The sequence below is a fragment of the Mytilus galloprovincialis genome, chromosome 7 (genome assembly GCF_965363235.1).
Source record: "Mytilus galloprovincialis chromosome 7, xbMytGall1.hap1.1, whole genome shotgun sequence".
Taxonomy (NCBI): domain Eukaryota; kingdom Metazoa; phylum Mollusca; class Bivalvia; order Mytilida; family Mytilidae; genus Mytilus; species Mytilus galloprovincialis.
In genome coordinates, this window is record NC_134844.1 from 25513639 (window position 1) to 25539411 (window position 25773).

Consider the following 25773-nt stretch of genomic DNA (forward strand, 5'->3'; position numbering starts at 1 on the left):
GACAACCACTGGTTAGTTTAACAACACCTGATGCAAACATCAGTCTAAACAGTAGCCATTTAAACAACCATAGAGATATTGAGAAAGAAGTTATAATAGTTTACCTGTAAGACCCCACCATGTAGGACAACCACTGGTTAGTTTAACAACACCTGATGCAAACATCAGTCTGAACAGTAGCCATTTAACCAACCATGGAGTTATTGAGCTATAATAATTTACCTGTAAGACCCCACCATGTAGGACAATCACTGGTTAGTTTAACAATACCAGATGCAAACATCAGTCTGAACAGTAGCCATTTAACCAACCATGGAGTTATTGGGCAAGAGGTTATAATAATTTACCTGTAAGACCCCACCATGTAGGACAACCACTAGTTAGTTTAACAATACCAGATGCAAACATCAGTCTGAACAGTAGCCATTTAACCAACCATGGAGTTATTGGGCAAGAGGTTATAATAATTTACCTGTAAGACCCCACCATGTAGGACAATCACTGGTTAGTTTAACAATACCAGATGCAAACATCAGTCTGAACAGCAGCCATTTAAACAACCATAGAGTTATTGAGCAAGAGTTAATAATAATTTACCTGTAAGACCCCACCATGTAGGACAACCACTGGTTAGTTTAACAACACCTGATGCAAACATCAGTCTAAACAGCAGCCATTTAACCAACCATAGAGTTATAGAGTCATGCTCATGGTGTATAGACATTCTGTACTTCTTTGGTAGCTGAATATTTAATGGTGCCACCAAAATTGTTAGAAAACCTGCTTCCAACAGTAAAATATCCCTGCAAAATAATTTTTTTTTTCTTTCAATTTATACATTATATACACAAAATGCACTATCATATTTTAATGACAATTAATGAAATACATGTGACCTATAGTTGATAATGTCTGTGTCCTTTGGTCTTTTGTAGAGAGTTGTCCCATTGGCAATAATACCACAACTTCTTACTTTTAAATGTTTATACATGTAACTCTTACTTCTAAATTGTTTGTTTCTGGGTTTTTAATTATCTAATACATCTTAGTTGGGTCTTTCTCCTTAATATTATAATATTTGTGCATCACAGATGACAGAATTTTGCTTAGTACTCTCAGGAGTTTGGTAATTTCTATAAAAACTGTTTCTTTCAAAATATTTCCAGATGTATGCAATCTTTAAGTCTTATTTCATTTTATGTCATTAACTTACCACTGAAACCACATAAATGTTTGTCCAACCTAAAATTATAAAGATATATATTTATTAATTGAGAATATTAAATGCAGATCAGATCTGTACTGAAAATAACTCAAAGTTATTTTAATGTACAATCCTTTCAATACTGTTGTTGTTATTTTGGTGTATGTGTGTGTTTCTTGTCAGGGGTCAGTGAAAAAACTATGTGAATTAAGTTTTTTATCCTACCTTGAACTTTTGACATCGTCCCTTATGTTTACAGATATAAGATCAACAACAGAATAATTTTCATTACACACTTTTATTGTACACATGAAGACAGACATAATGTGTACATCAAGGGATATCCTAAGTACACCTACCTGGTATATAGACAAATATAACATCAAGGGATATCCTAAGTACACCTACCTGGTATATAGACAAATATAACATCAAGGGATATCCTAAGTACACCTACCTGGTATATAGACAAATATAACATCAAGGGATATCCTAAGTATACCTACCTGGTATATAGACAAATATAACATCAAGGGATATCCTAAGTACACCTACCTGGTATATAGACAAATATAACATCAAGGGATATCCTAAGTACACCTTCCTAGTATATAGACAAATATAACATCAAGGGATATCTTAAGTACACCTACCTGGTATATAGACAAATATAACATCAAGGGATATCCTAAGTACACCTACCTGGTATATATAGACAAATATAACATCAAGGAATATCCTAAGTACACCTACCTGGTATATAGACAAATATAACATCAAGGGATATCCTAAGTACACCTACCTGGTATATAGACAAATATAACATCAAGGGATATCCTAAGTACACCTTCCTAGTATATAGACAAATATAACATCAAGGAATATCCTCAGTACACCTACCTGGTATATAGACAAATATAACATCAAGGGATATCCTAAGTACACCTACCTGGTATATAGACAAATATAACATCAAGGGATATCCTAAGTACACCTACCTGGTATATATAGACAAATATAACATCAAGGAATATCCTAAGTACACCTACCTGGTATATAGACAAATATAACATCAAAGGATATCCTAAGTACACCTACCTGGTATATAGACAAATATAACATCAAGGGATATCCTAAGTACACCTACCTGGTATATAGACAAATATAACATCAAGGGATATCCTAAGTACACCTACCTGGTATATAGACAAATATAACATCCACAAAAGAGTAAAGGCAAAAACATCTCTAGCTGCCTGGAAAAGTAGTGCTGCAAAGGAGATCAGTATACCCAGTATACAAAGGAGATCAAGGCCAGTCTCGATATCTAATCCAATCATTGGCATTAATCTCAGCAAAGTTGGATGTCCATCTAGCAAATCAGCAAATGACTTTGCAGCTAAAAATATAAGATTGTTAATAATGGTCAGATTTGATAGAGTAACTAAATGAACTGGCAATGGCATAAGTAGTGTTGGTAGAGTGATAATAATTCACAATGTCTTGACTCAGATTTAGAGCATGATGTATGATATGACTTTTTTCTATTGGGGACAAATGCTTGTTTTGTTTGTTGGTGTTTTTTTGTTTTTTGTTTTTTTAAGGGGGGGAGGGGGGGTGCTGTCTCAATGACATACAGTGACATATATACAACTTTCAATTCATTCTTTACCCTTTAATTAGAGAATTTAATTTAAGAATCACAGTAGTGCATGAAAGAAGAATCCTGCTGTACTTTTACAATAGTTTGGATGAAGAATCCTGTTGTACTTTTACAATAGTTTGGTAATAAATAGTACATGTATGCTACAACCTTAGTCTAATTTTAAAATCATAAAAATAGAACTTAATTACCTTTCCCAACCGCTAATCTAGCTGGCAATATTCCATTGTCACCATATAAACCTGGAATGAAAGAAATTTGGTTAAAAAGGTTTTAATATTTCTGGAATCAAAATCAAAATTTATAACATTTATCTCAATTATTTCAGAGTAAAGCAAATAGTAACTACAACTTTAGGTAAACACCTAGAACAGAGTATAATTTCTTTCCAATATTAGAAAAGTAAATGGTACTCAGACTCAACTAAGTAATTGCAGTAGGCATACATGGCATATTAATAAAAATATTAGATATATAGTCTTTCAATTGATCAGAAGTCAGAAAAGTTGTAAATATTATTTGAGCAGGGGAATGTTTGGATTCAATAGTTTATGACAGAGGCAGGGAGTAATGAAGTCAATCATTTATTGTATGTGTCACCATTCAGTATTTATAAGATATTACAGCTAGAGTAGGTATTCATTAGGATGGTGAACATTGCTGAAGGTCATTGTTCTGTAAGTATAAAATGCTTTAGATTTCGGTGTAGAAACTGATTAAAATTAAACAAGTTATTCATAATATAAATCTTGCTTTCCAACTATATTTAATACATTATATAATATATGTTTCAATAAGTTTTTTTTTATATTTATAACTCTTTCAATTTCATTTCTATAAATGTCTTTAAAATGATGTGCTTGAATTGGTCAACAGAATCTGAACATAGAACTCAAGATGGACTTTTATAAATCAAATTGAAATAAATAGCATTTAAAAGATAAGTAATGGGTTATTTATGTATAGCTATATTGGAAATCCCTTTATGGTGTTATAAATGTTAAAATCTGAATAAGAGTAAATAAACGGATAGTTACCAGGAATTTGTACATATAGTGATGAAAATGCAAGCAAATATATTGCTGCCATGCCCCATAAAAAGGCATTTTTCGTTACTTTGTAAGATGACATCTTAATGTATAATATTAATAACCAAATCACAATAACAGTCGCTGCAACGGACCTAACAACACTTTCGGACACAGTTGCACTGAAAAATAGTTCCCTGTTCAATAGATTTCAACTACTTCATAAATCGTTTATCTGATCATAATTACAATAATTCACACTACAAAAGGTTCAATTATTTTCTTGGTTTAGCTATGATCCTATAAATCTTAATGCTAAAACAAATTGTCATAATTGTACTTTCATTTTGTAAGTGGCGGATTAAAATATTCTACTTTCGTTTTTGATGTTAAACAATATTTGATTGGATAAAATATTGCAAGGTGCCCCATTATATCCAATCAAATTGTTCCTTCAATATTTACCATTTTATGTATTAGCGGAAGCGGGATATCCAAAATCAAAATATAAATATAAAAACTACCAGGTAAATAGTAAAAAAGTAGGTGTTTATGAAAGCTTTCATCAGTTGTTCATTACGAGCAAGAAGGCTCAAGTTATTCACACCAAAACCCGTCCTCTCTAGTTCATGGAAGGAAGAGAAGTCACAGTTTGAGTATTAGCACAGGAGGTTGAAATCCTATCAATGAGGGTCTATAAATATGTCAACTCGACTATCACAGTAGAGCTTCTCTCGGAGAAGAAGCTCTACTGTGATAGTCGAGTTGACATATTTATAGACCCTCATTGATAGGATTTCAACCTCCTGTGGTATTAGCCTCACTGGACACAATTACGAACGATTTTTGAACTTTAATTATTTTTTTTCTTTGTAGAATACTTTTCTTGAATTGTTTGTACCATAGAATTAAAGATGTATGAATGCTTTTCATTTTGAATCATAACACACATAATTTTCTATTTACGTTTGGATACTTTGGTAAGATTTTCATGACCTGGTTTTATGGGTCAAGCAATTAAGCCCAATATGGACGCAATTACGAACGGCACTATATTTATATATCTGGCAGAAAAAAATCAATGACAACAATCTAAATTTATGAAACATACATTAATCTTATCTTAAACACATTTCCTAAGAAAATAAGAAGTGTAATATGGTATTTTACTTCAAATTCCTCAGCAGTAGTTGAGGACGAAATTAGTGAAAAAAATTTCTTTGAAAAGGAAATAATTCAGATTTTTTGTTTTTATGCAAGTTCTTTCACCTAAGAAGCACTGAATTGTCGTTTTAGTTAGTGAACCTATGATTTTAATTTATATTTAACCTTTACTTTCGGAGTTCTTGGGATTTTTCAATAAAAATACTTTTTTCTTCTGACAATGCTCAGGGTCACCCGTGTCTGAGAAAATGTTCATTTTTGGATTATTTGGCCAAGATAAAGGGTATCACACATATGAACAGATTCAGGAGATATTTTTCTATCTATATAATGACAAAAGAAGGCAATTTGCACTAGCTTGTGTGCTTTATTCATGTAATTTCCAAGAGAGGGAGTCATTATTTTGACATTTACGAAACTTAATTTTTCGTCGTCTGCAACATTAACAAAGTGCGCATGAACTTTTTTTTCGTGAAAACACAAGTAATTTAGTGGGTTTTTAATTAATAGAAACATTTATTAATTATCATGCATGAATATAATATAAGGGGGCAAACATTAAAAATCGTTCGTAATTGTGTCCAGTCGTAATTGGGTCCTGTAAGGCTACTATTACTACATCATTACATGTATATCACATATATATGATATAAAAAAAGAAGATGTGGTATGATTGCAAATGAGACAACTCTCCACAAGAGACCAAATGACACAGAAATTTACAACTAAATGTCGCTGCACAGCCTTCAAAAATGAACAAAGCCCATACTACAGTCAGCTGGTCAGCTAAGCTATAATTTTTTTTGGTGAAAAGCTCATTAGAGCGTATGTTTGTATTGTTTGTCAATATGCCGAATCCAAATAAAGTTTTACTTACTTTTATAAAAGGCAAATAACAAATGAGGAGGGTTCCTGATCCCAAAATCCTGGGCTTTAAAATATGAATTCCTGAGGTCCCGAATTTAAAGAAATTTAAATCTTGACATCCTGAAATTCAAAAAAAGTATTCCTAGATCCCGAAAGGATCAATCCAGAAATCCCAAGCTTAAAAACACCCGATCCCGACGTCCATGTCCTGAAAAAGGTCTTGCCCCCCTCACAAATGTAATACAATTCATACGAGAAAACAAACGGCTTAATTTATGTACAAAAAACAATAACTACTGAATAACAGGCTCCTGACTTGGGACAGGCACTTACATACAGAATGTGGCGAGGTTAAACCAGTCAGGGGACTTACTTAAATGAGTGATTTTCTAATCACTGATTCAAGTAACATTACAATGTATGTCCATTAAGGTTGGAAGTAAGAGTTGTCTTCTTTTACAATCACCTATTTAAGTAGTACAAATTAATCACTAGTCTAAGTGATTTAATTTTATTGCAGCTTTAGATATAGTATACTAATGATCCAGGGACTTATTATGTTGCTAAAATTATCAGAAACAACATCTGTGTTGATTAGTAAATTAGTGTTCTCCCCAGAAATTTTAGATAGCATCACATTTGCAGGGGTTTCATTATCTTTCGTGTTGACCGGTACATTCCTATTTGTAGGTGGTACTTTACAATGTATTCAATGAACATCTTATATAAAAATTCCTGAATTCAGGCGGTACTTATCAGTAGCATAGGAGGGTAAAAGTACCGGGTACCGCCTCTTAATGAATGGCCTGCATTTGGCGTAAAAAAAAAAAACTATTTTTTTCAATTTGTCATTTATCGCGTCGTGGCGATGCTCTATTTCCTTTACGTTATATATGTTATTGTTAATTACAAAATGTGTTATATTGTTTATATGCTATAGGCTCTCATTTGGTGAATAAGATATTCTATTTCATCCTATTCTGTGTGTTTATATTGTTGAATTCCTTACTGAGAATACAATTAAACTATAACCATAATAACAGTATTTTCAATTTATGTTTTCTATATTCATTTATAGTTACTCAATTATTTTTCACCTCTTGGGCCAAATAAAAATATATGTGTGGTTCCAGTTACCCTACCTACCCAACTAAATGAATGAATGGGTTATTATAGTGGAATTATAGTTATCCCGTACCATTGTAAACTCGTACCAACGTCAACTCGTACCACTAAAAAAAAACTTGTACCAATGCAAACTCGTACCACTGCTAACTCGTACCAACTTATTTAAATGCATTTAAATGGTGTTTAATGATGAATATAATTTTTTATATACATGATATACGTTACTTTCACTCAATACCTCTTAAGTCTGTTAAATGTATATAATTTGAAAGTACAATGACCAATTTGTAGCTAATGTTCCTTGTCTATTGGATAGAAAATACTGTGGCAGATGTAGATTATTAAAGTATTATCAGTTTTACCCCAAGAAAATATTAATTTTTCATGAATAAATCTTAGCAGTTAATCAAAATGATTTCCAAAATTAAATTCTTACTGTCTATAAATAACAATGAAATGTAACATATATAACATTCAATTTGTGATCATGGATTACAGCTTTAATTAATTTAATTTGGATATACAGTCGACTCTCGTTATGTCGAAGTCAGCCGGACCAGAAAAATATTTCGAGATACACGTAGTTCGACTCAAACAAACACCGGAAGTTCGACAATCTAAGGGACACAACTCTTGCTTAGCTTGGTAAAGCTAAAATAAATCCGGGTGAATATGGCAAGGGGATCGATATTCTAGTATCAGATCGATGTATTTGTATGTCACAGTCTTTTATTATTGTAATGACATTTTTTTTACTTATTCAATTAAAAAAAAAATCCTATGACTTTTCCAAGAGCGTAATTTCCAATCGATAGTTTCGTTATTCAGGTCGGTTATAGCTGACAAAATTGTTTATTCTCGGAAACAAGAGATTTAAGAAAATTTTGATTTCTATTCATTTTGTTTTATCTCACTCTTTCTTTTCAAAAGAAAATATAACAAGATTAAAGACGCCGTTTGAGTAGTTTTTATGTGATCATCAACGGAAGCCATAATCCTCACTGTATACACACCCAAGCTCATTAGTGTAAATCACAAATTAATTGTTTTGTAAACATTTTAAATACTTGTTCATGAACATTAACAATGTATCACTAATTATTTATAAAAATTCTATAAAAGATAATCTTAGGTAAACACTCATGGAAATAGCATGTCATAAATCAATATAGTGTTCAGTGACCGGAAATTTATTTACACGTGTATTGTCAGATTAACTCTTCAATCCATTTTTAAAAATCCCGGAGGTCATGTTTTGACATATGTGTATTAGTTCGAGATAAAAAATGAATGTTGAATGCTTTTGTTAACCTTGGGACCGTAAATTTAGTTCGACTCAACCGAAATTTCGACTCATCCAATTTCGACTCATCAGGAGTCGAATTACATACTTTTGTATGGAATAAAGTTCGGGACCACGTGAAAACTTCGACTCATCCGAAATTTCGAGTCAACCGAGTTCGAGACAACGAGAGTTAGCTGTATATATTCAACATAAGGTACAGTTAAAGCAATGTTTTAACTTTCTTCTGCATTAAGTTCTAGTTTGAAAGATCAATTTAAACAATAAAGCTTAAAAAACATTCTCTATTTTTATGCCCCACCTACGATAGTAGAGGGGCATTATGTTTTCTGGTCTGTGGCTCCGTTCGTTCGTTCGTCCGTCCGTTCGTTCGTTCGTCCCGCTTCAGGTTAAAGTTTTTGGTCAAGGTAGTTTTTGATGAAATTGAAGTCCAATCAACTTGAAACTTAGTACACATGTTCCCTATAGTATAATCTTTCTAATTTTAATGCCAAATTAGATATTTTACCCAATTTCAAAGTCCATAAAACATGGAAAATGATAGTGCCAGTGGGGCATCAGTGTACTTTGGACACATTCTTGTTGTCTGAGTTTTCATTTTTATGCCCCACCTACGATAGTAGAGGGGCATTATGTTTTCTGGTCTGTGCGTCCGTCCGTCCGTCTGTTCGTTCGTCTGTCCGTTCGTCCGTCTGTCTGTCCGTTCGTCCGTCCCTCTGTCCCGCTTCAGGTTAAAGTTTTTGGTCAAGGTAGTTTTTGATGAAGTTTAAGTCCAATCGACTTCAAACTTAGTACACATGTCCCCTATGATATGATCTTTCTAATTTTTTTAATGCCAAATTAGAGTTTTTACCCCAATTTCACGGTCCACTGAACATGGAAAATGATAGTGAAGGGGGGCATTCGTGTACTGAGGACACATTCTTGTTTAATATATTTTTAATGGTACGAGTTTACAGTGGTACGAGTTCTGAATGGTACGACTTCCCAGTGGTACAAGTTAACTTTTTTGGTACGAGTTAACGTGGTACGAGTTTTCGGTGGTACGAGTTAACTTGCTTCCATTATAGTGGAACCTGTATAGATACAATTACACTAAATATCTAGGAAAAAAATGGTTCTTATCAAAAGAAAAGAAAGGGAAGAGAAAGTATCATATATCCAGGGTTTCCGCTGGTGGTCGCCATTTTCGCAATTTGCGAAAAAATAATAATTTTGGCGATTAAAATTTGTCATTGGCCAAAGAAATATATATAACAATTTATTTTCAACCATCTTGTTTATTTACTTTTTTGGGTTTCTCGGACTTTACCTGATCAGACAATACTTGGAATTCACCTTGACCTCGTTAAGATTTTGACAGAAAATAAATAATCAGCATGATCAGCTGATTGCATTTTATAGCTATCGATTTCAAAGGACTAATTAATAAAGGTGTTGATTGTATTATATGACAAATTGATATTGTTAAATGGCGCCTGTCACATGTCACATAAAGGATTTATTCACCCCTTTGCAACGCACGTGTTTGAAGCAAAATTTTGACGACTCCACTACTTCTTTTAATGATAGTCCAGAAAAGAAAACTGTTGTTATGACGAAAAATGTACAAAAGCAAGAAAGGTCTCTGATTTAAAACTTTATCATTTGACTTTGATATCGATAATTATTTGAGTGGGTACTTTAAAGTTGTTTCAGTGACACGCATGTTTCAAGCATAGTTTTACATATTTTCGATGGTCTAGAAAAGAAAACTGTGGTTATGAAGAAATCTATTCAAAAGGTTGGGAACAATCCCTCGAATGAGAGTAACCTTCAATGAAATGACTACACCTTACATGAGGGATCAATTTCAAGTGATAAAAAACTTTTGTTTTGTTGTAAAAACCACTTCTTAGTACAAAAGGGCACATGTTTTTATTTTTGAAGAAACTTTCCAAAAGAACTGTACATCTTTCAGGTATCCAAGATTTTTTTTATATTCCAGGACATATATCTTCTTTATTTTTAAAAGTAAGTGCCAAATTTTAATATATTGTTACTGATGACAAAATGGAGGTCAAGTTCAATAATGACGATTTTGACTTTTACCGTTCAGGAGTTATGGTTCTTGAAAGATTGAAAAATGGTGTTTCCAGTTGTGTCCGTGCATTTTCTCATAAACCATTCAACCAAAGCTTTTGAAATTTTTATATGTTGTTACTGATGACAAAATAGAGGTCAAGTTCAATAATGACGATTTTGACTTTTACCGTTCAGGAGTTATGGTTCTTGAAAGATCGTAAAATGGTGTTTCCATTCACGTTGTTGCATTTACTAATGAACCATTCAATCTAAGCTTTTCAAATTTTAATATGTTGATACTGACTCCAAAATGGAGGTCAAAATTGATATTGATGATTTTCACTTTCAGCATTCATCAGTTATGGTTCTTGTGATATTGCCAGGACACAAATAAATGTTAGTAAATCCGGTTTGCTGTTGTTGTGACAGCCTCTTGTTATGATCATAAGCGGTAATTAGATGAAAGTTCAAAATTTAGGACATGGATTTGGATATAGAAACAGGAAAAAATAACATCCTAAAAATAATTATAGCGTTGCGGAAATTATTATAGCATCACGGGAGGAAAATATAGTGACGCTAAAACGGCCTGGGGAGAACACTGGTTGATAGGATGAAATCACTTCTTTAAGTATCATTATTTTAATAATTCCCACAAATTTCAACACACATAACACTGAATTTTTTTATCGTGAACAGTAGAATTTTATTACATAATCTGTAAGATGAAACCTTAATAGTCTCAATGCTTGGAAAATTCTTTAAAAAAAGTATCAGTTCAATATGTAAAGCCACTATTAAAGCATTTTTTCAACTAAAATAGAATTTGCAGCTGTATGATTGCATCAAAGGCATAAACCTTGCTACTGAAAAGAAGCAAAAAGTTTTTTTTTTTCAATTTTACATTGAAAAGATATTATCTTAAACTATGTGTTTAAAATTTTGATAAAACTACAAAATCTGTGACAAAACTTCAAATTTGCTTCTTAAATAAGTGATTTAAAAATCACTTATTTCAATAAGTCCCCTGACTGTTATACCTGTTAGCAGGATTCCAACCCTCCCCTAACCTGGGACATTCCTGAAATTTTGAGACGAACTAAACAACCCATTGTTGGGTTGCTGCCACTAAATTTGTAATGTTTAGGAAATTTTGCAGTTATTGGTTAGTTTTAGTTTGAATATGTTCATTTCCATTTGAAATTTTAGCTGGAACACTAATCAGCATGTGACAGCGAGACAAAACGTCAATATGATTTCTATGGCCATGCTAGTACAGGGGACCTTCACATAGGGAGGTTTTTACAAACATTCTGAAAAAAGGACAGAATTTTGGCAATCATTGAAAATGACATTCAAATAAGTTGCAAAACTTGTTTCCCAATCCACTATAAATAAATATGTTTAAACTAAAGAGTGTTGCCAGACAATAAAGGTGCTCTTTCATTCTGTTTAAGGAATTGGTGGATGTTTACATGTGCATGAGAAATTTGAGATAACATTCCAAGTTTCTTCTTTGTATAAATGTAAGAATATGGGTGATTTTGGAATAACACATTTGAAAATTAAATAATTACAACATCTTAACCTGATGCCTTCTCTAAACATGTACAACATGTAGGAAGGTTCATACTATGAAATCCGAATGAAAATATTTATGTTAGATATACTAATCTTAATACATGTACAAATGTATAGATATACTAATCTTAATACATGTATTATAAATTTGATTTGATGTATTGAATTATCATTCCAGATAAGATGACAATTTCAGCTTCTCAGACTCAAGGTGATTTGGAGACCAGGTTTTCCCAGTTAATACAACCCATTAGAGATCTGACCAAAAACTGGGATGTAAATATAGCTGAACAATTAGAAGATTATTTGTCTGAGGTAAAAATAACAAAACATAAGATGTTAGCAGATCAGCTTTAACTGTTTAAAAGATGTGTTTTGAAGGCAGATGACAAGAGTAAATTTCCTTTAAATGGCAAAACTCAAAACATACAAGCACACCATTTGACAGTCAATTTTATCAAAACTGCCGGAAAATACCTCTTAAGAATATCAAGCTGTGTTAAGAAAGATATTCTTAAAAATAAAATCAAATGACAAAAGTATGAACAGTTTAGTATCTAAGAAACCCTATAATTCAATGATATCCTTTTTATTCAAAATGGGTTTTCTGGGCAATTTGGGTATTTCGATGTTGAATACAAGAAATATGTTTCCTTTTTAGCTAGAGAAGGTTACGATTACCTTTGATGGAGGGTTGACAACAATGAACTTTGCTGAAGCAGCTATGGTAATTCAAGGTTCAGCCTGTGTTTACAGTAAAAAGGTACTTAATTTAATATTCAATGATAAACTTGATATTTAAAAAAAGTGGAAACGTTCAGGGAAATCTCATCTATCTGTATATCATGCATATTGGAAATATATAGGATACAAAGTACAAATTTGTTATTTTTAATACTGCTTAATTATTTTGTTTTAGTGAAGTTTCAATGTGGTATTTTTCTAAAGTGCATTCAATATAATTGTCAAATGTGAATGATTTATAGATACACTTACTGTTAGTTAATACATTAACTTGATACTTTACCCGTTAGACATAGGGGTCTTCATTAAGAATTCTATGCTTGTACAAAACAAAATGATTTATGATTTGGTATGAGTATGATAGTGTTTAGTTAAATATAAAATTAAGTATGAAAATGGGGAAGTGTCAAAGAGACAACAAGCAGACCAAAGAGCAAAATATGACTGACAGCCACCAAAGGGTCTTCAACATAGCGAGAAAATCATGCACCAGAAGGCATGCTTCAGCTGACCCCTAAACACAAATATATACTCAAATATAAGAAACACACTTTCATGTTTTACTTGATTTTGAAATTTTGAAAATTAACTGATGAGGACAGCATCATTATTAGGGGCATATATGTAACATGAATATTCTTGTCCAATGTGTTTAACTTGGTATTTTTCAGGTTGAATATTTATATACCTTAGTATATCAGACTTTAGACCTTCTTGCAAATAAAAAGTAAGTGTTTTATGTATAGAAAGTTGAATTTTTTTACTGATTCTTTGCAAATTAAAGGTGGAAGAAAATTGTATCACATTCAAGAAAAACAAAAAGTTTGGAACAAGATGTAAACTAGCTTACTACATAATATCACAGGCAAATTTATATGATGTTTCATTGCCATGAAAACATAAAGAGATATGAACATTTTTTTCAGGTGTCATTATATATACATATAGATATAGGAAGATGTGGTGTGAGTGCCAATGAGACAACTCTCCATCCAAATAACAATTTAAAAAAGTAAACCATTATAGGTCAATGTACGGCCTTCAACACGGAGCCTTGACTCACACCGAACAACAAGCTATAAAGGTATATACCCATTTCAAAACATACTTCATCACCATTTGCTTATGTTGACTTTTACAGAATTTGTCCTTTGAGTCTGATGAGTTTTCCATGGGAAACAGTATCGTTACTCTAATTGAGTACATAATATCTTTTCATGTTTGTTTACAAGTATGAGTGATTGAAATTTTGTACTTGTATTGCCATCAAATTTGTATTATTAAATCACTGTTTACTCTTTATTGTCTTCTACCAGCTATTAACAATGTTTATTTTAATGGAAATACAACTTATTTTTTTTGTAGAAAACAGAAAACAGGAAATGAAGATGGTAATAACAATGAGGATGACCAGGGGGACAATGATGGTGAAGATGAAGAGGTATTTACCTACAATGTTATTTTGTGGTTCATAAGTGTTTCTTGTTTCTCATTTTTGTATAGATAAGACGATTCGTTTTCCTGATAGAATGGTTTAAACTAGTCATTATTTGGACACTTTATAGCTTGCTGTTCACTGGGAGCCAAGTCTTCATGTACTTTGACCTATAATGCGACTATGATGGAGAGTTGTTTCATTGGAACTCATACCACATCTTCTTATATCTATTATATCTAAGGATTTATTTTGGGGGTAGGAGGGGGGGGGGGGGGGGGAGTACTTAAATATTAATAATAGAATAGTATCAGCAAAAATAAAGTGAAAAATTGACATGAGAAAATTATGAATGAATTTATATTGACTTTAGTGGTTTGTAATGTTTAATATTTTGTTTACTTTCAGTTTCTCACACTGGATGACATACAAGAACACAAGAATATTGTTTTGAAAGAAGAAAGTGATGATAAGGTAAAATTATAGTAAAGTACAAAAAGTCACGTTGATATTTGGGAAATTACTGTTAAATGTTTTCATATTGACAAATAATAATATTAACAGACATTCTACAGAACTGAAATGATATATATATTTCTGGATTTTGATGAAATGCAATGTAAAATTTTAATAATTTTTCAAGTTTCTAATGTATGAAGAGAACTATTTCATTTTTCTTGTATTTTTTATGACATTTTCTTTTTCTCTCTTTTAATAGTGTATACCACCTATACCACAGATGCCCCTATCCTTAATTCCATTTGACGACTGTGACAAGGGAGATAAACCACTTTTGAGGTAAAGTTAGACATGAATTTGTAAACTTAGCAACTTCTACACCACAAAAAAGGTCTGTTGTCATTTTAAGCAGCAAAATTTGTTTAAACTTTGTGTAATGTAATGAAAACAGATGAAGCCTTAGTGTTGTTTTCATCCTACTGTCAAATCATAAGTTTATAATCTGTTACTTCATAAGGGACAATTTAGCATAAATAACAGTGTATCATTCTAACAATTTAAAAAATCCATTTTTATAATCTCTTGCACTGTATCATAAAACCACTATAGGATTATCCTGAACAAACTAGGGAATCTATATAATGGCCTGCACATAGTGTATCATCATGATTTGGTCCAACATCTAACAAACTTTTTTGTTTCATTTCAGTAAATCAGGAGAAGTGTTGGCCAGTAGAAATGATTTCAAGATGAATACATGTTCTGTTCACACCACGGGAACCTTGCTCCTAGATATGACACACCTGGCACTCCTGAAAAAATCATTACAGATGTCTTTCAGTACACATGGTAACATAACGAAAAATCTATGTTTAATCAAACTTATAATTAATTTCTGAAATAATTTAAAGTGTTGTTTTCATTTTTTTTTCTAGAATTTTGTCCATGCAAAATAGTCCAAGTTGATGCATTTCTGAGATTCTAGATTAAATTTGTAATCTGAAATATGTGAACTTGTGTCTTTCAGCAATATTTGATATCTTTTTCCATTAAAATTTCCAGGTTGATTCATTCCAAAATAAACAGATTGTTTTCCACCATACCTTTTTGATTTGCATCTATGATTATGTTAGATTAGCCAAAAGGAAAATTTAATAAAAAACATTTAAAGTATATTGTTATTTCTGTAGTTGGTAAGCCTACAAATGGCCTAGTATTATATACTGAGCCAAAAAAGTTTAGCAACAAAATTATGAAATTTTATTTGATAACAAAAACTTAACAAAATATGATTTTATGAAAATAAAATAAAATTTTATGAAGTCAGAAGCACTATGGATGTTTTTCACTCAAATTCACTAAGAATTTCTCGGGGTGGAGTGAGAAGGTTCAAAACGTGTAAATGGGTAAAAAGTTATCAAAAGTCAATATCTGGTCCATGCTCAACGTGCATCGATGACGGATTGGCAGCGTTTTCACATTCCATTGAGTATCTTTCGAATTTGTCGTTGTGGAATCGCATTCCATTCTCTAATCAGTGCATTTTCAAGTTCTTGTAAATTTTGGAAATCACCGTGATTTTCGCGAATGCGTTGGTTCAACAGATCCCAAACAGGTTCGATTGGATTGAGGTCTGGGGATCGACTTGGCCAATCAAGAACGTTAATGTTGTTCGTCTGCAACAGATTCATTGTCAGGCGAGCAGTATGTGGTCTTGCATTGTCATGTTGAAAATGGAATCCATTATGATTACGCTGGGCAAAGAAGGGGAGAACAACAGGTGTCAAGATGTTATCACAATATCTCCTGGCATTCAATGTCCCACGAACGATCACTAAATTTGTTTTACCACCATAATGAATTCCTCCCCAAACCATCAAACTGCCACCACCGAACCGATCCTTCTGCATCACAGTGCTTGCATGGTATCGTTCATTGTTACGACGTCATACCCGTATGCGACCATCGGCGAACTTCAATGTAAAGAGGGATTCATCTGTAAACATCACTGTTCTCCAGTCCCTGTTAAGCCAGCGTAAATGGCGGTTTGTCCAGACTAGCCTTTGGTGTTGATGGTTAGGTGTTAGCTCCATTCCTTGATGTGGTCTTCGTGCATGTATCCCTAGTCTGTGAAGGCGATTTCTAACAGTCTGAGCTGAAACAAGTACTCCAGTAGCTGCCCTGAGTCTATGGACTACTCGTGTGGCGGGAATAAACTTGTCACACGTTGACATTAATCTAACGTAGCGCTTCTCCCTTGGTGTTAGTTTTTTGGGTCTACCAGATCGCGGTCTATCCTTTGAAGTTCCAGTTTGTCAAAATCTGTTTATTAGTCGCCAAACTGTTGCCCTATGCACGTGAAATTGAGCTGCTACATCGGCAACACTCATTCCGGCATCAACCATCCCAATAGCTCTGTGGCGGTCATTTTCGGGGAGGCCTGGTCGACGCCCCATGCATTTTTTTTAAAATTACGTGTGTTTTTCTGAAAATTGTTGTGTTTCTGAAAGTCAGTGAAAAATAAATTTTAAATTTCGTTTTAAAGGTACAGGTAAAAAAGGTAAAACATCGATTTCACGTGCAAAGCTTAAATGGCGCGAAATCAATCAACTGGAAAAAAGGACGATTGTTTAAAATTACAGGTAAAACTGAACATTATATCAATGATATTTAAAAAAAAATTGTTGAAACGAAAAAAAAAATTAAATGAAAAAAAAAGTGTTGCTAAACTTTTTTGGCTCAGTATATGTTGCTGAACTTTTGCTTTTATTGTGCATCCCTGGTCTTTGTTCTTTCACCAATTGAACTATACTTGATCACTGTGTTTTAAACTTGTACATCTATTTTTCATTAATGGAAAAAACATGGATGCCATTTCTTCAAAGATCCATAAAATACCTTCTCATCTAAAATTATAAAGTCTCATTCACGGTCATTTGCCATAATTCATACTCAAATAGGTCAAATTATTGCTCACAAGACAAACCTATGCAAAAACGAGAAAAATCAAACACTTGAAAATCTCAATCTGGCATATTAAACACCTGGTGTATTCTGAACTAAATTTAAAAAAATTAAAACTGTAAAAATTTAATAGTAATTCTCTGTAAGCATCAAAATAAGTTGAAATGTTTTATACATTTAAATGACTTCTAGATTGTAAAGATGGCTCATGGTTCAAGTTCTACCATATGATCTCTATATTTAATCTGGTTATTTTTTGGGGTTGAGTTTCAATCTGATTGACATACACTACATTTCCCTTTATTCCAAAAATTTAATTCTGTAATTGTATGCATTTGCAATATTACAACATATTGATATAACGGATATATGTTTTTTTTTTTTTTTCAGAATCAATGCACATTGATCCACATCTTACAGACTCAGAACCAAATTCTATACCAAACAATGTAGACCAAGCCAACATGTCAGGTATTAAACTGTTGATATTTCTGTATCTGTTAACCCTTAGACTGCTACGCGCGACTATTGTCGTTCAGATAAAGCAGTCCGCTACTGCTACGTGCGACTATAGTCGTTTCCCGTAACTCGTTTGTTTACACAGTTACCATGGAATGGGCGGAGTCAATATTCATGAGATTGCGGCAGTTTTTACTTGTATGGATTCTGATAGGTTAAAAATCTGCATTCTTTGGAGTGTCTCTTGACTTTAAATCAGGTATAAGCGATAAAACCGAAAGTGAAAATTTTTGATGAAAAAAGTGACAAAATGGCGGATATTATTTGGAGAAATGGCCAACATGTTCAGAAGTATTTCAATGATGACGATTTAACAGCGGCGGCCGATTAAAAGGATTTGGACGAGAACAGAAGATATAATGGATGGAAATAGAAACATTCTATCAAAACTGCGAACAGAAGACTTTTAAAGCGAGAACCACGGGGATTCCCAGACCTTGTTCAAAATGGATGACATGAAACAGGATTTGCGATATTTATCATTTCGCCTTTCAAATGTGAATCAATATTGACTGACATCGATAGATCTAAACTTTAAGTTTGTCAAGATCATTTATTGATGAAAGCTATAACAATGAACTTGTCGTATACATATATTTGTACAGGGAAGTAAAAGTCGACGCAGTGAAAGTCGGAGGAAAATACCGGAAAATATTTGCATAAAAAAGGCTGTTGGTCCGAGAAGAAACTTTTTTTTCTGATAATCACAATGGAACTAGTTCTTTAAAGAGATTTTTAACTATATTGGTTCAATTTTGAAGTCATGGATACTTTTACAGTGATGGATTCCTTAATAAAACACGAAAAAAATAAGTTACCTTTGTTTACCTCTATTTGCACCTGTACAGGTAAAAAATGACCAGAGACTCACACAAAAATAAAATAAAAAATACAGAATCTAACAATACTTTTTTATATAACTTTTATTGATGAATATTTAATATTTACAAAGATACAGCAATTGTAAGAGAACATGTTTACTTCATCAGTGATTAAAATTTTATTCAGCAATACACAAAAGTACAATAGAAATGAATGCAGCAGTCTAAGGGTTAACATATCACAAAGACTCCTGCATTTATTGCAGTCAGGCAACCAACAGTTTGTCAACTTCATATATTTTAGAAACTAATAGTTGCAGGAATACATTTTTAGCTCACCTGACCTGAAAGGTCAAGTGAGCTTTTCTCATCACTTGGCGTCCATCGTCCGTAAACTTTTACAAAAATCTTCTCCTCTGAAACTGCTGGGCCAAATTTAACCTAACTTGGCCACAATCATCCTTGGGGTATCTTGTTTAAAAAATGTGTCTGATGACCTGGCCATCCAACCAAGATGGCCACCATGGCTAAAAATAGAACACAGGGGTAAAATGTATATTTTGGCTTATATCTTTGAAACCAAAGCATTTAGAGCAAATATGACATGGGGTAAAATTGTTGATCAGGTCAAGATCTATCTGCTCTGAAATTTTCAGACGGATGAGACAACCTGTTGTTGGGTTGCTGCCCATGAATTGGTAATTTTAAGGAAATTTTGCAGTTTTTGGTTATTATCTTGAATACTATTATCGATAGAGATAAACTGTAAACAGCAATAATGTTCAGCAAAGTAAGACCTACAAATAAATGATTAAGATTGTCAGTCAACCCCTTAAGGAGTTATTGCCCTTTATAGTCAATATTAAATAACTTTTCTTCATTTTTGTAACTTGTACAAAAATCTTCTTTTCTAAAACTATGGGCCAAATTTAAGCAAACTTGACCACAATCATTACTAGGGTATATATTTAAAAAAAAGTGTCAAATGACCCTGCCTACCAACCAAGATGGCCGACATCAGTAAATACAGTAACAGGTGAGCGACACAGGCTCTTGAGAGCCTCTAGTTACAAAAAAGTGTTTTGATGGCACTTCAAGGGATATCTTTTTAATTACACAAAAATTGTTAAGTTTGATTTATCATGATTATTGAAACAATTTCATACACTGTAATCCTGTTTTAATTGTATTTTGTTATGATATTGATAGTCAGAGCAATTTAAATCCCATTTACTGTCATTTACTACACAACAAATATTTTAAAATGAATTTTTTCCTATCTGAAAATTTACAGTGATGTATATAGTAACCTAACCTAAGATAAAATGCTGTGAAGTGCAAGTAATACATTGAAAACTAATTATGACAACAATTACACCAACTATGAAAAATTTTGAATATTTAACTTTTTGGTCAAAGTTGTAAAATACAGCAAATTCAGCAATCTCTCTTTTTGTTTACATTCATTTATATTTTAACAGTTCTTAATGGAAATTGAACCATAGTTATTGAAAAAAAAAAAAAAAAAGGAACATTAAGGACTAATCTTAGCTTGTGATTTAATCCTACTTTATGGATCCCGGAGTGACATCTGTAAAGAATCCTGTTATCTGTCATTGTAGTTGATCATGATGATAATGATAATGCATTTGAACCACCCCTTGAAGATCTTATGGATATGCCACAGTCAGATGATATCAATATGCCACCAACAGATGAAGTGGATGGTGGACCACATGTTGAAGAAGTTCACCAAAATGCTATGGTTAGTGATCCATTCTACAATTTTACTCCCAGATATAAACAGCAAAAGGGAAAGTTAAATTCATGATGTATATCTGTTTGTCCATCCATGATGTGACCAACTTTACTCCATATCTTTGAATTTCTGTAAGACTCAAACATCAAATAGATTAATTGATGGGGTGGAAGTGTTTATTCCTGTATTGTGTATTGTGAAATTAAAATTAGTGTATATTCTTTTTTTGTTTAAGATTAGAAAAGAAATTTAACATGACACATGAAATTATAAATTGTTGTTTTATTTATTTAACAGACTTAAAAAGGAAAATCGTAATTATGTTTGTTATAATCAATTTCTACAGGAAACTGGGGATGCTGCTACAGAGGATATTGTTGAGTTGAAAAGATCGAGTAGAAATAAACAGGTCAAGTTAATACCTCCTAAACAGGTAAGTCAAAGTTAAATGAAGGTTCTTTAAACATACATGTAAATTATTTTGTCCATTCAGTATTTTACAATAGAATATATATACAACTTGCAAGACAAAACATAGCTTTATGATCATAAAACTGTTTAAAATTAAGGAAGAAGGATTCATTTATGAATGTCAAAATTGAAGATCTGACAGTAAAACCTACAAAAGTATACCTGTGACATCTGTAGGAAGTAGTACACATCAGAGTAGTTATCAAAAGAATAAATTGTAAAAGTATATGGTTATCATTAGAAAGCAGTTACTCAATATTATTTGTGCTAGTAGAAATCAACCATATATTTGCATGTGCACATATACATATACATTGTAAGACCTAGACTTGTTTTGGAACATTAAAAATACTAATTTATAAAAAAGTTTTTGGTCTGTTTTGTTGAGTTCTTAAATGTACTCACTTTTGTCTCGCCTGACAGAGTCAAAAAGCAAGAAATTAGGTATGCTGTTTCTGGCGTTGGCGGCGGTGTCGGTGGCGTCAACAATGTATCAGTTTGCAATTAGGTCTAGTTTATGGTGAACCACTAGTGGTAAGTCAAAGATATTTGGTATGCAGTGGTATTAGCATTGACAAATCTCATTACCATGGAGATTATTTGGCCCTGCCCCCTCAATTATGGTCTATTGACTTTGAAATTTTTGCTTAGTTATTATGTATTAGTTTGTGATTAGGTCAGTTTATGGGGAACCACTAGTTGTAAGTTAATGATAATTGGTATGCAGTTGTATAAGAATTGACTTATCTCATTTCCATGGAGATTATTTGGCTCTGTCCCTTCAGTTATGGTCTATTGACTTTGAAATTTTTGCTTAGTTTTCATGTATTAGTTTGTGATTAGGTCAGTTTATGGGGAACCACTAGTGGTAGGTCAATGATATTTGGTATGCAGTTGAATAAGCATTGGCATATCTTATAAACATGGAGATTATTTGACCACACCACCTCAGTTATTGTTTATTGACTTTGAAATTTTCCTTAGTTTACATGTATTAGTTTAATTGTGTTTAGGTCTGTTTTAAGGGAACTACTTATGGTAAGTCAATGGTATTTGGTATACAGTTGTATTAGCATCTTATTTCAATGGAGTTTGTTTAGCCATGTACTTTCAGTCATGGTTCATTGACTTTCAATATTTGCAAAACTTACATGTTAAAGTTTTGCAATTTTAATTTCCACATTTGCATTATCGAAATTACAAAAAGCGATATATATCTCTGTGATAACAGTTTATTCAAACAGTTACAGACTTTGCATAGTTTTTTTCAACCTAAATAATGGTTAAAAGATATTTTGATATTCAATTGGATGATGTGGTGATTTTTATATACAACAATAGTAATAAGTGTATCAAAACCTCAGCATTCATATGATTTTTTTTTGGTTATTCTATTTATGTGCAAGGAAGTTGTGTATGTTATGTTTTACAGATTGTTAACTTGTGGGAACCAATAGATCCTCATGATGCTGGTAAAATAGTAGAAAGACCTTTCAAAAAAGGTATTTATCATTCTTCAATAATTCTGCAATATTTATCTTGGTAATTGTTTATTGATTTTAAGAAAATTGTTTTGTAGTTTTTTTTAAAATTTACTATTAGTTTTATACTGTAATGAATGATTGAATGATAAACCATCAATATTATCTATTATATAAAAGAGCAGCAAAGATACAGCAAATGCTGCTTGCCAATGAAAACATGTTTTATTAAAGGAAATAAATAATATTTTTCCAGGTACATCTTTTTTAAGAATACCCGCCTGTTTGGAAGATCCTACAAGTAAGAAGAGGAAACGTCGTCCTGCTCCTCCTAAACAACTACCTCTAACAGAGTTTATTATGCAACAGAGTAAGATTGATTTTATAAACTTAATTTAGTTGTTCATACATTAATGAGATTTAGTTTAACATGTACAGAGCAGGTGATAGACTATTGATTAGTTCTTCTTTAATGGAAATATACCTTTTTATCCTTTGACTTGGCTTTTTGATTCTTTCTAATAATAAACTTACATACATCATGTAGATCAACAATCATAAATGACCAATGTCCAAACATAAAGTTTCCTTTTCTACCCTCTCACATTAATCTAATGGATTAGACCATATCAGAAATGAGACAGTCACCCAACATGTATGCAGTACTGATTAATTTAGAGATGTTTGTATTTAATCACTTATCATTAATGATCCAAGAACTGTATTAGTACTAAAATAAAGGAAAAACTTTTTCCAAATCATTTTATTTACTAAGTAATGCAGCTTAAGTTGATGTGAAACTGTATTAATGCTTCAGACTTGGGCAATGCGTTTCTTGTTTGTTTTTACCTTATTATGATAAGTGTTTAGTTTTGTGATCTGAAGAACAAGGGGTGGTGTTTCTGGTTTGTTTTTATTTTATTAGGATAAGTGTTTAGTTCTGAAGAACAAGGGATGATGTTTCTGGTTTGTTTTTACTTTATTAGGATAAGTGTTTAGTTCTGAAGAACAAGGGATGATGTTTCTGGTTTGTTTTTACTTTATTAGGATAAGTGTTTAGTTCTGAAGAACAAGGGATGATGTTTCTGGTTTGTTTTTACTTTATTAGGATAAGTGTTTAGTTCTGAAAAACAAGGGATGATGTTTCTGGTTTGTTTTTACTTTATTAGGATAAGTGTTTAATGCGTCAGACTTGGGCAATGTGTTTCTTGTTTGTTTTTACCTTATTATGATAAGTGTTTAGTTTTGTGATCTGAAGAACAAGGGATGATGTTCTGGTTTGTTTTTCATGAAAAGGGAAATTTATCACTGGTATTGTTATGTGAAGTTTCCTCTGACAGATATATAATGAACTGTTTTATTGTTTATCAAATAGATTCACAAAGATCAAAGTTTCCAAAGAACAAGCTGAAATGTCCAACATTTCCAGAGTTTGAACAGAAATATTATGAAGAGTACAAGAGGAGATTATCAATACATAAAAATGAAAGAAAATTGCGGGTAAAATACTAATGGGTTTCTTAAATCCTCAATTGTGTGTGCCGAAAATGTGCCTCTGTCTAAAAACTGGTTATTTATCTCATGAATAATGATAAGGTTTTTACCAGACCTGTAATCTTCTTTTAAAGGTGCACTAGCTACGAGATATATAAAAAATCTAAAGTAAGAATTTTTATGTTCAATCATTGATGAAAGTGAAATAGTGAAATGAAATAATAATTCCCTTTTAGCAACCAAAATGGTTCAATTTGGTCAAATTAAGCTAAGAAATATTAAAAATTAATTATTCACTTGCAAGTGAATAACTCGACTTCATTAAATCGGTATTCATGTGAACTTCAATTTAACCCCCTAGCTAGAGGTTGACGACACATGCATTGTATGTGTACTGGTTATTTAAAGAAAAAGAATGTCAACAATAAAAAGTGAAACTACGGTAAATCATTTGATTACTGATTGGATCCACATAAAATCATTCTTATACAGTTAAAAACAATGAGAAACTTATATTTTTAATCTATGAAATAAATTCAAACAGACCTATAAAAATCCAATTGCAAGTGTTGATTTAATCTATTCATATCTTTATTATACCCCCGCTTTAAAAAAGGGGGGGTATACTGTTTTACCTCTGTCTGTCCGTCCGTCCGTCCGTCAGTCAGTCCGTCCCATGAAACTTTCGTCACATTTTACTCAGGAACTACACATCCACCCTTTCTGTAATTTGGTATCAACATTTATATATGTCAGCCATACCGTGTGATGCGTTTTCAGATTCATCACTTGACAACTTCCTGTTTACCGAACACTTGTCTGATTTTACACATGATAGCCAAGTTGAAAATTTTCGTCACATTTTTCTCAGGAACTACAATACAAGGATTTCTGAAATTTGGTTTCAGGATTTATATAAGTCAGGTATACCGTGTGATGCGTTTTCAGATTCATCACTCGACAACTTCCTGTTTACCGAACACTTGTATGATTTTACACATGATAGCCAAGTTGAAAATTTTCGTCACATTTTTCTCAGGAACTACAATACAAGGATTTCTGAAATTTGGTTTCAGGATTTATATAAGTCAGGTATACCGTGTGATGTATTTTCAGATTCATCACTCGACAACTTCCTGTTTACCGAACACTTGTATGACTTTACACATGATAACCAAGTTAAAAATTTTCGTCACATTTTTCTCAGGAACTACAATACAAGGATTTCTGAAATTTGGTTTCAGGATTTTTATAAGTCAGCTATACCGTGTGATGCGTTTTCAGATTCATCACATCCTGTTTACCGAACACTTCCATATTTTTACACTATTATTGCGAACCCTATCATAGTTTTCCATAGATTCACCTGCAAGTTACCTGTCCATTTAAACTTTTGTAAGTTCTATTGTCCCATTGAACAAATACAACAGGTATTGTTCTCTGTATAGTTTATTTGATGGGACCTTTAAATTTCTTCCAAGAGAAATCTATCACTCATTGATTAATTTGCCTGAACAAAAAATTGAACTGTCAATGATAAAAATACATGTACAAATAATAAATAAGAACTCCTGCAAAACTGCATGTGGCATTGTATTTATTCAATATCAATAATACATTTTTA

The 25773-nt window shown here is 32.2% G+C and overlaps 2 protein-coding genes across 3 annotated transcripts in view; one reads left to right on the top strand and one right to left on the bottom strand.

The window, feature by feature from the left end:
* The window catches only part of LOC143082636 (lipase maturation factor 2-like), a 52938-nt gene extending 48878 nt beyond the window's left edge, over positions 1–4060 (bottom strand). For both annotated transcript variants that reach the window (XM_076258424.1, XM_076258423.1), the window contains exons 1-5: positions 3905–4060; positions 3059–3109; positions 2401–2603; positions 1214–1242; positions 598–803 (exon numbers count right to left, since the gene is read on the bottom strand). In XM_076258424.1, the coding sequence (XP_076114539.1) occupies positions 598–803; positions 1214–1242; positions 2401–2603; positions 3059–3109; positions 3905–3998 (583 nt within the window). In that variant the 5' untranslated portion in view covers positions 3999–4060. The remainder of the gene's footprint in view (positions 1–597; positions 804–1213; positions 1243–2400; positions 2604–3058; positions 3110–3904) is intronic.
* Positions 4061–4341: 281 nt separating this feature from the next.
* The window catches only part of LOC143082630 (condensin-2 complex subunit H2-like), a 30236-nt gene continuing 8804 nt past the window's right edge, over positions 4342–25773 (top strand). Inside the window, exons 1-14 of the mRNA XM_076258415.1 lie at positions 4342–4422; positions 12181–12317; positions 12664–12765; positions 13418–13473; positions 14112–14187; positions 14590–14655; positions 14900–14979; positions 15350–15489; positions 17995–18075; positions 20567–20709; positions 21050–21136; positions 22607–22676; positions 22912–23025; positions 24031–24155. Of these exons, the coding sequence (XP_076114530.1) occupies positions 12186–12317; positions 12664–12765; positions 13418–13473; positions 14112–14187; positions 14590–14655; positions 14900–14979; positions 15350–15489; positions 17995–18075; positions 20567–20709; positions 21050–21136; positions 22607–22676; positions 22912–23025; positions 24031–24155 (1272 nt within the window). The 5' untranslated portion in view covers positions 4342–4422; positions 12181–12185. The remainder of the gene's footprint in view (positions 4423–12180; positions 12318–12663; positions 12766–13417; positions 13474–14111; positions 14188–14589; positions 14656–14899; positions 14980–15349; positions 15490–17994; positions 18076–20566; positions 20710–21049; positions 21137–22606; positions 22677–22911; positions 23026–24030; positions 24156–25773) is intronic.